Genomic DNA, 12,281 nt, shown 5'->3' with positions numbered 1-12,281 from the left:
TAACTTATACTAAAGTAAATTATTACCGTATATTTACTGTATGTATACCAAAGAAGACGGGGTTACAAGAATTACAGTATATAAAAGAAAACAGGCTTACATGAATTACAGTACATATGGGAGTAACATCGGTATTTTACATTCTAGAACTGCGGGAGACACAGCAGTACTGTATGTGGGGTTTATCTTTACGTTCTTCATCTGTTTTATTAAGGGTGATGTATGAAGCAGAGTTTGAAATTAAATTAAAATGTTTTGGGAGCATATTTAGGGTTTAAACTATAAAAATAGGCATTTATAAGCATTTTTTTAGCTGCATCCCAAAGTCCCGGTTTCTCCAAATTCACGGGTGGTCATGGAACGTAACCTCCCATGAATTTGGGGGACTACTGTATACAGTATTAATTAGTCAAAAAAAATTTTTTTCAACAAACCGGCCGTATCCCACCGAGGCAGGGTGGCCCAAAAAGAAAAACAAAAGTTTCTCTTTTTAAATTTAGTAATTTATACAGGAGAAGGGGTTACTAGCCCCTTGCTCCCGGCATTTTAGTCGCCTCTTACAACACGCATGGCTTACGGAGGAAGAATTCTGTTCCACTTCCCCATGGAGATAAGAGGAAATAAACAAGAACAAGAACTAGAAAGAAAATAGCAGAAAACCCAGAGGGGTGTGTATATATATGCTTGTACATGTATGTGTAGTGTGACCTAAGTGTAAGTAGAAGTAGCAAGACATACCTGAAATCTTGCATGTTCCTGAGACAGAAAAAAGGACACCAGTAATCCTACCATCATGTAAAACAATTACAGGCTTTCGTTTTACACTCGCTTGGCAGGACAGTAGTACCTCCCTGGGTGGTTGCTGTCTACCAACTTACTACCTATGTAACTGGTCCAAATATTTTTTTTTTTTTTATAGTGGATTGGTCTTTAACACTGTTGAAGATCTACTTATGATAATTACAACTTTTTTCAGGTGTAATACCCCTTAAAATATGGAAATAGGTTACATTATTTGATAACCGAGTTATCCTAGATTAATTTTGACGTTATATATAGTATTTAAGTTTGGGAGGAATATCCTGGGTGATATAAACAATAGAATTTACATAACCTGCTCACAGAAGGAAGAAACTTATGATGACATTTCAGTCTGACTAGAACTATTAATTAGTTAAACAGAGGCACAAAGGAAAGGGAGCCAGTATATATATGAGAGGGGAGGGGGGGGGGGAGAATTAGAGAAGGTTATTTGTTTGTTGTTCCAGTTACATATTGTGCCTTTTCATTCTTCAATAAAATTTGTGTCCACAACATCTGAATACATTTAAGACCACTGTAAAACCTATTTACAAAGAAATCTTATATTACAATTGTTTCAAAATGGGGAAATAAGTCACATTTTGGACTCTATTGTGTTATCTTAGGATATATATATATATATTATATATATATATATATATATATATATATATATATATATATATATATTTTTTTTTTTTTTTTATCACACTGGCCGATTCCCACCAAGGCAGGGTGGCCCGAAAAAGAAAAACTTTCACCATCATTCACTCCATCACTGTATTGCCAGAAGGGTGCTTTACACTACAGTTTTTAAACTGCAACATTAACACCCCTCCTTCAGAGTGCAGGCACTGTACTTCCCATCTCCAGGACTCAAGTCCGGCCTGCTGGTTTCCCTGAACCCCTTCATAAATGTTACTTTGCTCACACTCCAACAGCACGTCAAGTATTAAAAACCATTCGTCTCCATTCACTCCTATCAAACACGCTCACGCACGCCTGCTGGAAGTCCAAGCCCCTCGAACACAAAACCTCCTTTACCCCCTCCCTCCAACCTTTCCTAGGTCGACCCCTACCCCGCCTTCCTTCCACTACGGACTGATACACTCTTGAAGTCATTCTGTTTCGCTCCATTCTCTCTACATGTCCGAACCACCTCAACAACCCTTCCTCAGCCCTCTGGACAACAGTTTTGGTAATCCCGCACCTCCTCCTAACTTCCAAACTACGAATTCTCTGCATTATATTCACACCACACATTGCCCTCAGACATGACATCTCCACTGCCTCCAGCCTTCTCCTCGCAACATTCATCACCTATGATTCACACCCATATAAGAGTGTTGGTAAAACTATACTCTCATACATTCCCCTCTTTGCCTCCAAGGACAAAGTTCTTTGTCTCCACAGACTCCTAAGTGCACCACTCACCCTTTTCCCCTCATCAATTCTATAATTCACCTCATCCTTCATAGACCCATCCGCTGACACGTCCACTCCCAAATATCTGAATACATTCACCTCCTCCATACTCTCTCCCTCCAATCTGATATCCAATCTTTCATCACCTAATATTTTTGTTATCCTCATAACCTTACTCTTTCCTGTATTCACTTTTAATTTTCTTCTTTTGCACACCCTACCAAATTCATCCACCAATCTCTGCAACTTCTCTTCAGAATCTCCCAAGAGCACAGTGTCATCAGCAAAGAGCAACTGTGACAACACCCACTTTATGTGTGATTCCTTATCTTTTAACTCCACGCCTCTTGTCAAGACCCTCGCATTTACTTCTCTTACAACCCCATCTATAAATATATTAAACAACCACGGTGACATCACACATCCCTGTCTAAAGCCTACTTTTACTGGGAAATAATTTCCCTCTTTCCTATGTACTCTAACTTGAGCCTCACTATCCTCGTAAAAACTCTTCACTGCTTTCAGTAACCTACCTCCTACACCATACACCTGCAACATCTGCCACAATGCCCCCCTATCCACCCTGTCATACGCCTTTTCCAAATCCATAAATGCCACAAAGACCTCTTAAGCCTTATCTAAATACTGTTCACTTGTATGTTTCACTGTAAACACCTGGTCCACACACCCCCTACCTTTCATAAAGCCTCCTTGTTCATCTGCTATCCTATTCTCAGTCTTACTTTTAATTCTTTCAATAATAACTCTACCATACACTTTACCAGGTATACTCAACAGACTTATCCCCCTATAATTTTTGCACTCTCTTTTGTCCCCTTTGCCTTTATACAAAGGAACTATGCATGCTCTCTGCCAATCCCTAGGTACCTTACCCTCTTCCATACATTTATTAACCCTTTGGCTGTCGCGGCCGTATATATACGTTTTACGAGGTGCCGTGTTTGACGTATATATACTCATAAATTCTAGTGGCTTCAAATCAAGCAGGAGAAAGCTGGTAGGCCCACATGTGAGAGAATGGGTCTGTGAGGTCAGTGTGCACCATATAAAAAAAATCCTGGAGCACGCAGTGCATAATGAGAAAAAAAAAACTCCGACCGTTTTTTTTAATTAAAATGCCGACTTTGTGGTCTATTTTCGTATAGTATTTATGGTTGTATTCTCGTTTTCTTGGTCTCATTTGATAGAGTGGAAAACATATTACAGAATTAGAGATATTTTTGATTAATTTTACTATAAAAAGAACCTAGAAATGGAGCTCAAAGTAGGGGAAATGTTTGATTTTTGCCAATGTTCAAAAGTAAACAAATGATGCCATTGTCCAATAAATGTCCAACTAGCCATTCTAATATGCAGTCATGAATGGGTTGATGTTATTTATACAGTTATTACAGCATTGCAGTAGTCTGCATAATAGTAAGTCTAATATTTTTTGTTTGAATAAAAATTCAAAATAGAAAGCAAGAGTAATATCAGAGGGGCCTGGAGACGTGACTGATGAACAAAAAAAACGTTATTTTAGAGCCTGGAATGTCTGCATTGTTCATTCTGGACCTTATTTTGAAATTGTCATATTTTTTAGTTTTCGTGAAATTGGCCAAATTGCAAACTTCTGACCACATTATTAGGTAGTTGAAATCAGTAAATGGGCAGTTTCTTGTACTCAATCGATAGAAAAAATCAAGTTCTAAAGAAATAGCTATGAGTTTGGGCGACTAGAACAATGGAATTAGCCGAAAATGGGGCTCAAAGTGGGCGAAATCGCCGATTTGAAAACAGCGCCGAGGTCGCTAACTTCGCGAGAGCATAATTCCGTCAGTTTTCCATCAAATTTCGTTTTTTTGGTGTCATTACAATCGGGAAAAGATTCTCTATCATTTCATAAGAAAAAATAATTTTTTTTTTTTTAAATTTTGCGACACCAGGAGACACCTCAGGATTGGGGGTTGTGACAGTCAAAGGGTTAAATAATTGCACCAACCACTGCAAAACTATATCCCCACCTGCTTTTAACATTTCTATCTTTATCCCATCAATCCCGGCTGCCTTACCCCCTTTCATTTTACCTACTGCCTCACGAACTTTCCCCACACTCACAACTGGCTCTTCCTCACTCCTACAAGATGTTATTCCTCCTTGCCCTATACACGAAATCACAGCTTCCCTATCTTCATCAACATTTAACAATTCCTCAAAATATTCCCTCCATCTTCCCAATACCTCTAACTCTCCATTTAATAACTCTCCTCTCCTATTTTTATCTGACAAATCCATTTGTTCTCTAGGCTTCCTTAACTTGTTAATCTCACTCCAAAACTTTTTCTTATTTTCAACAAAATTTGTTGATAACATCTCACCCACTCTCTCATTTGCTCTCTTTTTACATTGCTTCACCACTCTCTTAACCTCTCTCTCTTTCTCCATATACTCTTCCCTCCTTGCATCACTTCTACTTTGTAAAAACTTCTCATATACTAACTTTTTCTCCCTTACTACTCTCTTTACATCATCATTCCACCAATCACTCCTCTTCCCTCCCGCACCCACTTTCCTGTAACCACAAACTTCTGCTGAACACTCTAACACTACATTTTTAAACCTACCCCATACCTCTTCGACCCCATTGCCTATGCTCTCATTAGCCCATCTATCCTCCAATAGCTGTTTATATCTTTCCCTAACTGCCTCCTCTTTTAGTTTATAAACCTTCACCTCTCTCTTCCCTGATGCTTCTATTCTCCTTGTATCCCATCTACCTTTTACTCTCAGTGTAGCTACAACTAGAAAGTGATCTGATATATCTGTGGCCCCTCTATAAACATGTACATCCTGAAGTCTACTCAACAGTCTTTTATCTACCAATACATAATCCAACAAACTACTGTCATTTTGCCCTACATCATATCTTGTATACTTATTTATCCTCTTTTTCTTAAAATATGTATTACCTATAACTAAACCCCTTTCTATACAAAGTTCAATCAAAGGGCTCCCATTATCATTTACACCTGGCACCCCAAACTTACCTACCACACCCTCTCTAAAAGTTTCTCCTACTTAAGCATTCAGGTCCCCTACCACAATTTTATATATATATATATATATATATATATATATATATATACACATGTATATACAGTGGTCCCTCAATAATCGTCCGGCCTGAAAGTCGTCCATTTCGGAAATAGCCCTGTTTTTTCATCAAAATATTGGCTCGCAAATGGTTCGGTAACTCGCTAATAGTCCTTCGTCTTGGACGCGTACTCACGCTCTGAGCCGCCTCGGCCTTTCCTTCCCAGCCAGTGTGCCATTGTTTACCAGTGAGTGACGGTCCCCTTACATGCTCCTACGAAATATTTCATAATATTCCATTAATTTTAGTTCTTGCAAGTGCTAAATAAGCTACCATGGCTCCAAATAAAGCTTCTAGTGCCAGCCCTTTGGTAAAGAATGTGAGAAACACATAATTTATGAAAAAGTTTGTAGAAAAATACAAAGATGGTGGTGGTAGAGTGGAAGCAGTTGTGATAGTGAACATTAAAATGGTATAAAATACCGACAGATTGTTAGGTAAGACACGTATGCAACAGTTAGGTATCTTTATTTCGAAACGTTTTGCCTACACAGTAGGCTTCTTCAGTCGAGTACAGAAAAGTTGATAGAAGCAGAAGAGACTTGAAGACGATGTAATCAGTCCATGGTGATGGACTGATTACATTGTCTTCAAGTCTCTTCTGCTTCTATCAACTTTTCTGTACTCGACTGAAGAAGCCTACTGTGTAGGCGAAACGTTTCGAAATAAAGATACCTAACTGTTGCATATGTGTCTTACCTAACAGTTGTGATAGTGGTTGATGAACATAAGAAAGGAGAATCACTGCAGCAGGCCTGTTGGCCCATGCTCGGCAGGTCCTTTACAATTCATCCCACTAACGAAACATTTTCCCAACCCAGTCCTCAATGCTACCCAAGAAATAAGCTCTGATAACTCTATCCACTCATTTGGGACTTGCAAATGAGTGGATAGAGTTATCAGAGCTTATTTCTTGGGTAGCATTGAGGACTGGGTTGGGAAAATGTTTCGTTAGTGGGATGAATTGTAAAGGACCTGCCGAGCATGGGCCAACAGGCCTGCTGCAGTGATTCTCCTTTCTTATGTTCTTATATTCTTACGTTCATCAACCACTATCACAACTGCTTCCACTCTACCACCACCATCTTCATATTTTTCTACAAACTTTTTAATAAATTATGTGTTTCTCACATTCTTTACCAAAGGGCTGGCACTAGAAGCTTTCTTTGGTGGTAGTGATGGTGGCAGAAGGTAGTAGTGATGGTGGTAACAGTTGTAATAGTGGTAGAAGGTCGTAGTGATAGTGGTAGAGGGTTCCTTCTTTAGTGATTCAGCGATTCTACCAACTCCTCCAATGTTGTTGGAGTTATATAGGGCTACAAAAACCACCGCCGCCTCACCACCATTATGGACGGCTTACACTCAGTGGCCCTTATATACCCAACAACAACACAACACAACACCTCTCGTGACATACGTAATGACTATTTTATTCATTCTAGAGTATATTCCATGTTTCTATGTTATTAATATTGTTTATGTCATATTAGTTGAATTATTTTTTTTTTTTTTTTATTATCACACTGGCCGATTCCCACCAAGGCAGGGTGGCCCGAAAAAGAAAAACTTTCACCATCATTCACTCCATCACTGTCTTGCCAGAAGGGTGCTTTACACTACAGTTTTTAAACTGCAACATTAACACCCCTCCTTCAGAGTGCAGGCACTGTACTTCCCATCTCCAGGACTCAAGTCCGGCCTGCCGGTTTCCCTGAATCCCTTCATAAATGTTACTTTGCTCACACTCCAACAGCACGTCAAGTATTAAAAACCATTTGTCTCCATTCACTCCTATCAAACACGCTCACGCATGCCTGCTGGAAGTCCAAGCCCCTCGCACACAAAACCTCCTTGTGATAGATAAATAAGCCATAGAGTTGATATTAGTGTCATATTCTCCAACAATAAACTTGCCATCCCTCCCTCACAAACAAATAGCCAGTAAAAACATAACAATGGAAGAACACTGCAGGTCTACTGGCCCATACAAGGCAGGTCCTTATCAAAATGACCTCCACCCAAAGCTACCCAAGAATTTACTCCCATACCCAATGACACAAATCAAACTCAGCTCCTCCAACTCGTATATTTGTCCAATCTCTTCTTGAAGCTACCCAAGGTCCTAGCCTCGATCACCTTACTGGTAAGTGTGATGTTAAATAAGAACTTAAGAAAGTAGGAACACTGGAACAGGCCTGCTGCCCATACTAGGCCGGTCCTTCACAAATCCAACCCACAAACAGAACAAATGCTACCCAAGCAATAAACTCAGGTGCAAGTCCGACTCAAATCCAACCTCTTTCACTCGTGTATTTATCCAACCTAAATTTGAAACTACCCAAGCCATAGCTTTTAGAACATTGGAAAGGAGGAACACTGCAATAGGCCTGTTGGCCCATACTAGGCCGGTCCTTCACAAATCCAACCCACTAACAACAAATGCTACCCAAGCAATAAGCTCAGGTGCAAGTCCGACTCAAATCCAACCCCTCTATCTCGTGTATTTATCCAACCTAAATTTGAAACTACCCAATGTTTTAGCTTCGATCACCCTACTAGGCAGACCGTTCCACTCATCAACTACCCCTATTACCAATGTTCATTTATACATTTTATTAGTGCCCTAGAGTCCTTGTGGAGGGGGATTCCCCTTCCAAATAACCTCTCTTCCCTCTCTCCTCCTTCCTGTCTTCCATTCATCAACAACAGCCTTCAATAAAGGTAACTTTCATGTTGAATGTTCATTCTTTTGTGCATGTAAATCTATCTTTTAGGTAAAAAAATTGTTGATACTTCTGGGTGTCTGGAACGAATTAATTGGATTTACATTATTTCTTATGGGGAAAATTGATTCGAAAATCGTCCATTTCGATAATAGTCCCACTTCCAGGAACGGATCATGGACGATTATTGAGGGACCACTGTATATATATATATATTTTTTTTTTTTTCAACAAGTCGGCCGTCTCCCACCGAGGCAGGGTGACCCAAAAAAGAAAGAAAATCCCCTAAAAGAAAATACTTTCATCATCATTCAACACTTTCACCACACTCGCACATTATCACTGTTTTTGCAGAGGTGCTCAGAATACAACAGTCTAGAAGCATACACATATAAAGATACACAACATATCCCTCCAAACTGCCAATATATATATATATATATATATATTTTTTTTTTTTTGAGGAATTCCACTTTTAGTATCATGAAATTGTAATAAACTTGGTTATTAATAAAGCATCTTCTGTAAGTTCCACCTCATGTTTCCTGGTAGGGAAGCTGGTGATGGAACAGTCTTGGTTTCAGTGTTAACTTATGCTAGTTAGGCAGTGTTAACCAAGATGCACTGCCTGGACACATCTGGTCTTAGATTTCTTTTTCAAAGGCAAGTAGTTGTTTTAGGAGACCAAAACAGTTGTGCATGCTAGCAAGTTGGACACTACATCCTTGCCACCTTCATACCAGCACGATGGACAAAGTAAAGGGGCTGAAGATTTAAGAAAAAAAAAAAAAAAAGTACTTCTAAAAGGTTTATAATTACTATTTGCAGTAGACAGGTACCATCTTGACAGCCATATTTTAGGGAATTTTCATATTTCTGCTCTGCTCTACCTCTAAACCCTTAAATTATTTAATTTTTTTTTTTCATCTTTGAATGCATAAATACTAAGTTAAAAAATTAAATGAATATATGTCGATTATATGCTTTTAAAAAATGAACAAAAAAGACATGAGAGGTTTCCAGACATAATAATTGCTGCATTTCTGCCATGGTCCTACCCTCCTACACATCTTGAATAATTCATTATCCAAAAATCTATCAGCTTCGTAAACTTGTTGCATTATCTTCCATATTAATACAATACACCACACAGTACCAATTTGTTTCATCTGCTACTGGGCAATCCTTGACCTATTTTTTTGGGATTAGGATAAGGCCCCTACAGGTTAAGTACTTCCCCGTAAATATAAAAATAGTACAGAACCCTAAAGAACACTGTACATAATACTAGATCATTGACTGGGCGACAGGGGCATTGACCCCCAAACACCCTCCGGGTATACAACCTACATATGCCATTCAGATAAAATTTGAAAATTTCAGGAAAAGTATTACTAAAAGCTATACTGTAGTACAAATATTGTGGATCAGTGTACTATCACTTCACAAATATAAAAGCTGCAGTAAAGACAAACATTGAGCAGAAGTAAGTCAAGATACAAGTGTTTTACTACTCAAGTTCATCCAGAAAGAGAATTACTGACAATAAAGCATTGCTAGTATTAAGTCCCATCCCATATTACAGAAAATTTGATTTTACAGCATTATACTGGAGAAGTCAGAACATCTGAACACATACTTATTGAGGATGCAAAGAATATGACACTGGGAAACTCGTCCATTAATAATATGGCCTACTGGTACATTTATAGTTTTGAGGGACAGATTCTGCAGTATTATACTGAAAGACCCAGTTTTTATTTTAATAGAATAACTTACCAGATCCACTAAGGCTAAGTAGATGAAGACTCCGGCAGTGAAGGAGTAAATCCAAGGAGAAGCAGTAGGAATGGAGCCTAAGAGAACTCCCATGACAACTCCACACAAACTAAAGAACCATAGCATTACCATCATCTTGACAGCTCTCATCTGGTCCATACCCATTTCAAACAGCAAGGCAAAATCCCCTGTTGACAGAACATAAATTAGACAATCCCATGGCTCAGTTGGTAGTGCACTCAGCTCACATACTGGGTGTCTGTGGTTTAAACCCTGGTATGGGTGGAAATGTTGGGTATGTTTCCTTACACCTGCTGCCTCTGTCCACCTAGCAGCAAGTAAGTATCTGGGTGTAAATTGACTTTTGTGGGTCACATCTCAGGGGATGGGCTAAGCTTTGGAAAGAGTTAAGATTACAGCTCCTAGCCTGTGCAAAATTAATATGCAAGTGCAAATAGGCAAGTACATAGCAAACACCAGAGAGTTTATGCATAGTACCAGGGCAGAGAGTAAGGCATTACATAGCCAACACAAAGGTGTGTTGGCTATGTAATGCAGTCAATGTTCTGCTGCATTTCTGGTGCCGAGTGGAGTCCTCCCTGCAGTGGTAAGAGATAGAGCTCTTCCCAGCTTATCTTGCCAGCTTGTTATCATGATAGCATTAATCCTTTCTTCATTCATTAAGTTGTATACCACATGCCATAAATAAATATTAATAACTGACTATTTTTCAGGTTTGATTCTTCCACACCACATTCTCAGCTACAACGAGGGGAGAATGGAGAGAATATGTAAGGAGCATTGCGTAAGATACAAGGGGGTAATGACGGGGAGGGAGGGAGCAAAGGGAAAAGAGGGGGTACTCATCTGAGTACTGTGCAATAGAGCATATTGTTTTTTATATATTATTGTTAAAAATAAGTTCAGTTCCAAACAACTGAGCTACAAACAATTTCCAAAAATGCATCTTTTTTGTTAGTTGGGATCCACTGTAAGTATAAAAATGGAGATTCAATCATACAAGAGGCCTGGTCACAGACTAGGCCACGGGGGCGCTGACCCCCGGAACCCTCTCCAGGTATACACCTGAATATCATTAAAGTGTTACGGGAGAAATTAAAAAGCCATGATTAAAAATAAAAATTCAAAATTGATAACAATAAAAAAAAAAAAAACAAAAAAAAAAAAAAAAAAAAGCTCACAGAAAGTGAAAGTAATGATGTTGTATTTGATAACTAAAACAATTGAAAATAGTTATATGATGAATACAAACTTGCTCAGGGAAAAGATAGGGCATGTGTACTCTCTTAATTAGAATATTATTTCATATAATAACTTTTAATAGAAAATAACAGAAAATGCACAAAGATCTCAAATATTCATAAAGATTCAAAGCAAACATCTAAACTGAAATGCCATGAAACACTTGACTATATATTTCTTGGAGCATGAACAAGAAATTAAGTTTTTCATTAGTTTTTTTTTTTCAACAAGTCGGCTGTCTCCCATCGAGGCAGAGTGACCCAACATGAAAAAGAATCCCCCAAAATAAAATAATTTCATCATCATTCATATACAATCACTGTTTTTGCAGAGGCGCCCAGATTCAACAGTTTAGAAGCATATATAAAGATATATAACATATCCCTCCAAACTGTCAATATCCCAAACCCCTTCTTTAAAGTGCAGGCATTGTACTTCCCATTTCCAGTACTTAAGTCCATCTATATAAAAATAACCGGTTTCCCTGAATCCCTTCACTAAATATTACCCTGCTCACACTCCACACTCCTCCATGTATAGTATAACACAGTGGTACCTTGACTTACGAGTTTAAATCGTTCTGTGACCCAGCTCGTAACTCAATTTGTTCGTATGTCAGATCAATTTTCCTCACTGAAATGCCATTAATCCGTTCCAGACCTGAAAAACCCACCCCAGTTTTTTTGTTACATGTTTTTAAGTAAGAAAAATGTATTTATAAATAAGAAATGATTTTTGTCTTTTTTTGCCAGGTCCCAGCAATGCTTTAGAAATGCTGGAATATATATGAAACTCCTTGAAGCACAGTGTAAGATGTGTGTCACTCCACTGCTAGTGGAGTGACATTCGTGGAGTGACATTTGATGATCGTGCACTGCCTTGGTTTTATTTTTCACTGTTACACATAAACATGTCTGTCTATCTGTTGCTTCTGTCCATCTATCTGTTTCTATCTGTCTAATTGTCTGTCTAGCTCTGTCTCTGCTTATCTGTCGGCTTGTCTTCCTGTCTCTCTACTTGTTTCTGTTTCAGAGAGCTGCTCATGAACCAACAGGTATTACACACGATGCAGAATCTGTCACATCTGATTCCTGAACAACTGAAAATGTGTATTACTTGCCAGTCATGCTTATTAT

General features: G+C 38.6%; 1 protein-coding gene and 1 long non-coding RNA gene across 3 annotated transcripts in view; one reads left to right on the top strand and one right to left on the bottom strand.

The window, feature by feature from the left end:
* Positions 1-12,281, bottom strand: part of LOC128706226 (zinc transporter foi) — a 100,437-nt gene that overhangs the window by 5,693 nt on the left and 82,463 nt on the right. For both annotated transcript variants that reach the window (XM_070084767.1, XM_070084768.1), the window contains exon 11: positions 9,883-10,070. In XM_070084767.1, the coding sequence (XP_069940868.1) occupies positions 9,883-10,070 (188 nt within the window). The remainder of the gene's footprint in view (positions 1-9,882; positions 10,071-12,281) is intronic.
* The window catches only part of LOC138852671 (uncharacterized), a 96,553-nt gene that overhangs the window by 76,835 nt on the left and 7,437 nt on the right, over positions 1-12,281 (top strand). Inside the window, exon 2 of the long non-coding RNA XR_011391977.1 lies at positions 10,617-10,673. This is a non-coding gene — a long non-coding RNA (uncharacterized lncRNA). The remainder of the gene's footprint in view (positions 1-10,616; positions 10,674-12,281) is intronic.

Source organism: Cherax quadricarinatus, chromosome 14 (assembly GCF_038502225.1).
Source record: "Cherax quadricarinatus isolate ZL_2023a chromosome 14, ASM3850222v1, whole genome shotgun sequence".
Lineage (NCBI taxonomy): Eukaryota > Metazoa > Arthropoda > Malacostraca > Decapoda > Parastacidae > Cherax > Cherax quadricarinatus.
This window is presented reverse-complemented; position numbering and strand designations above follow the sequence as displayed.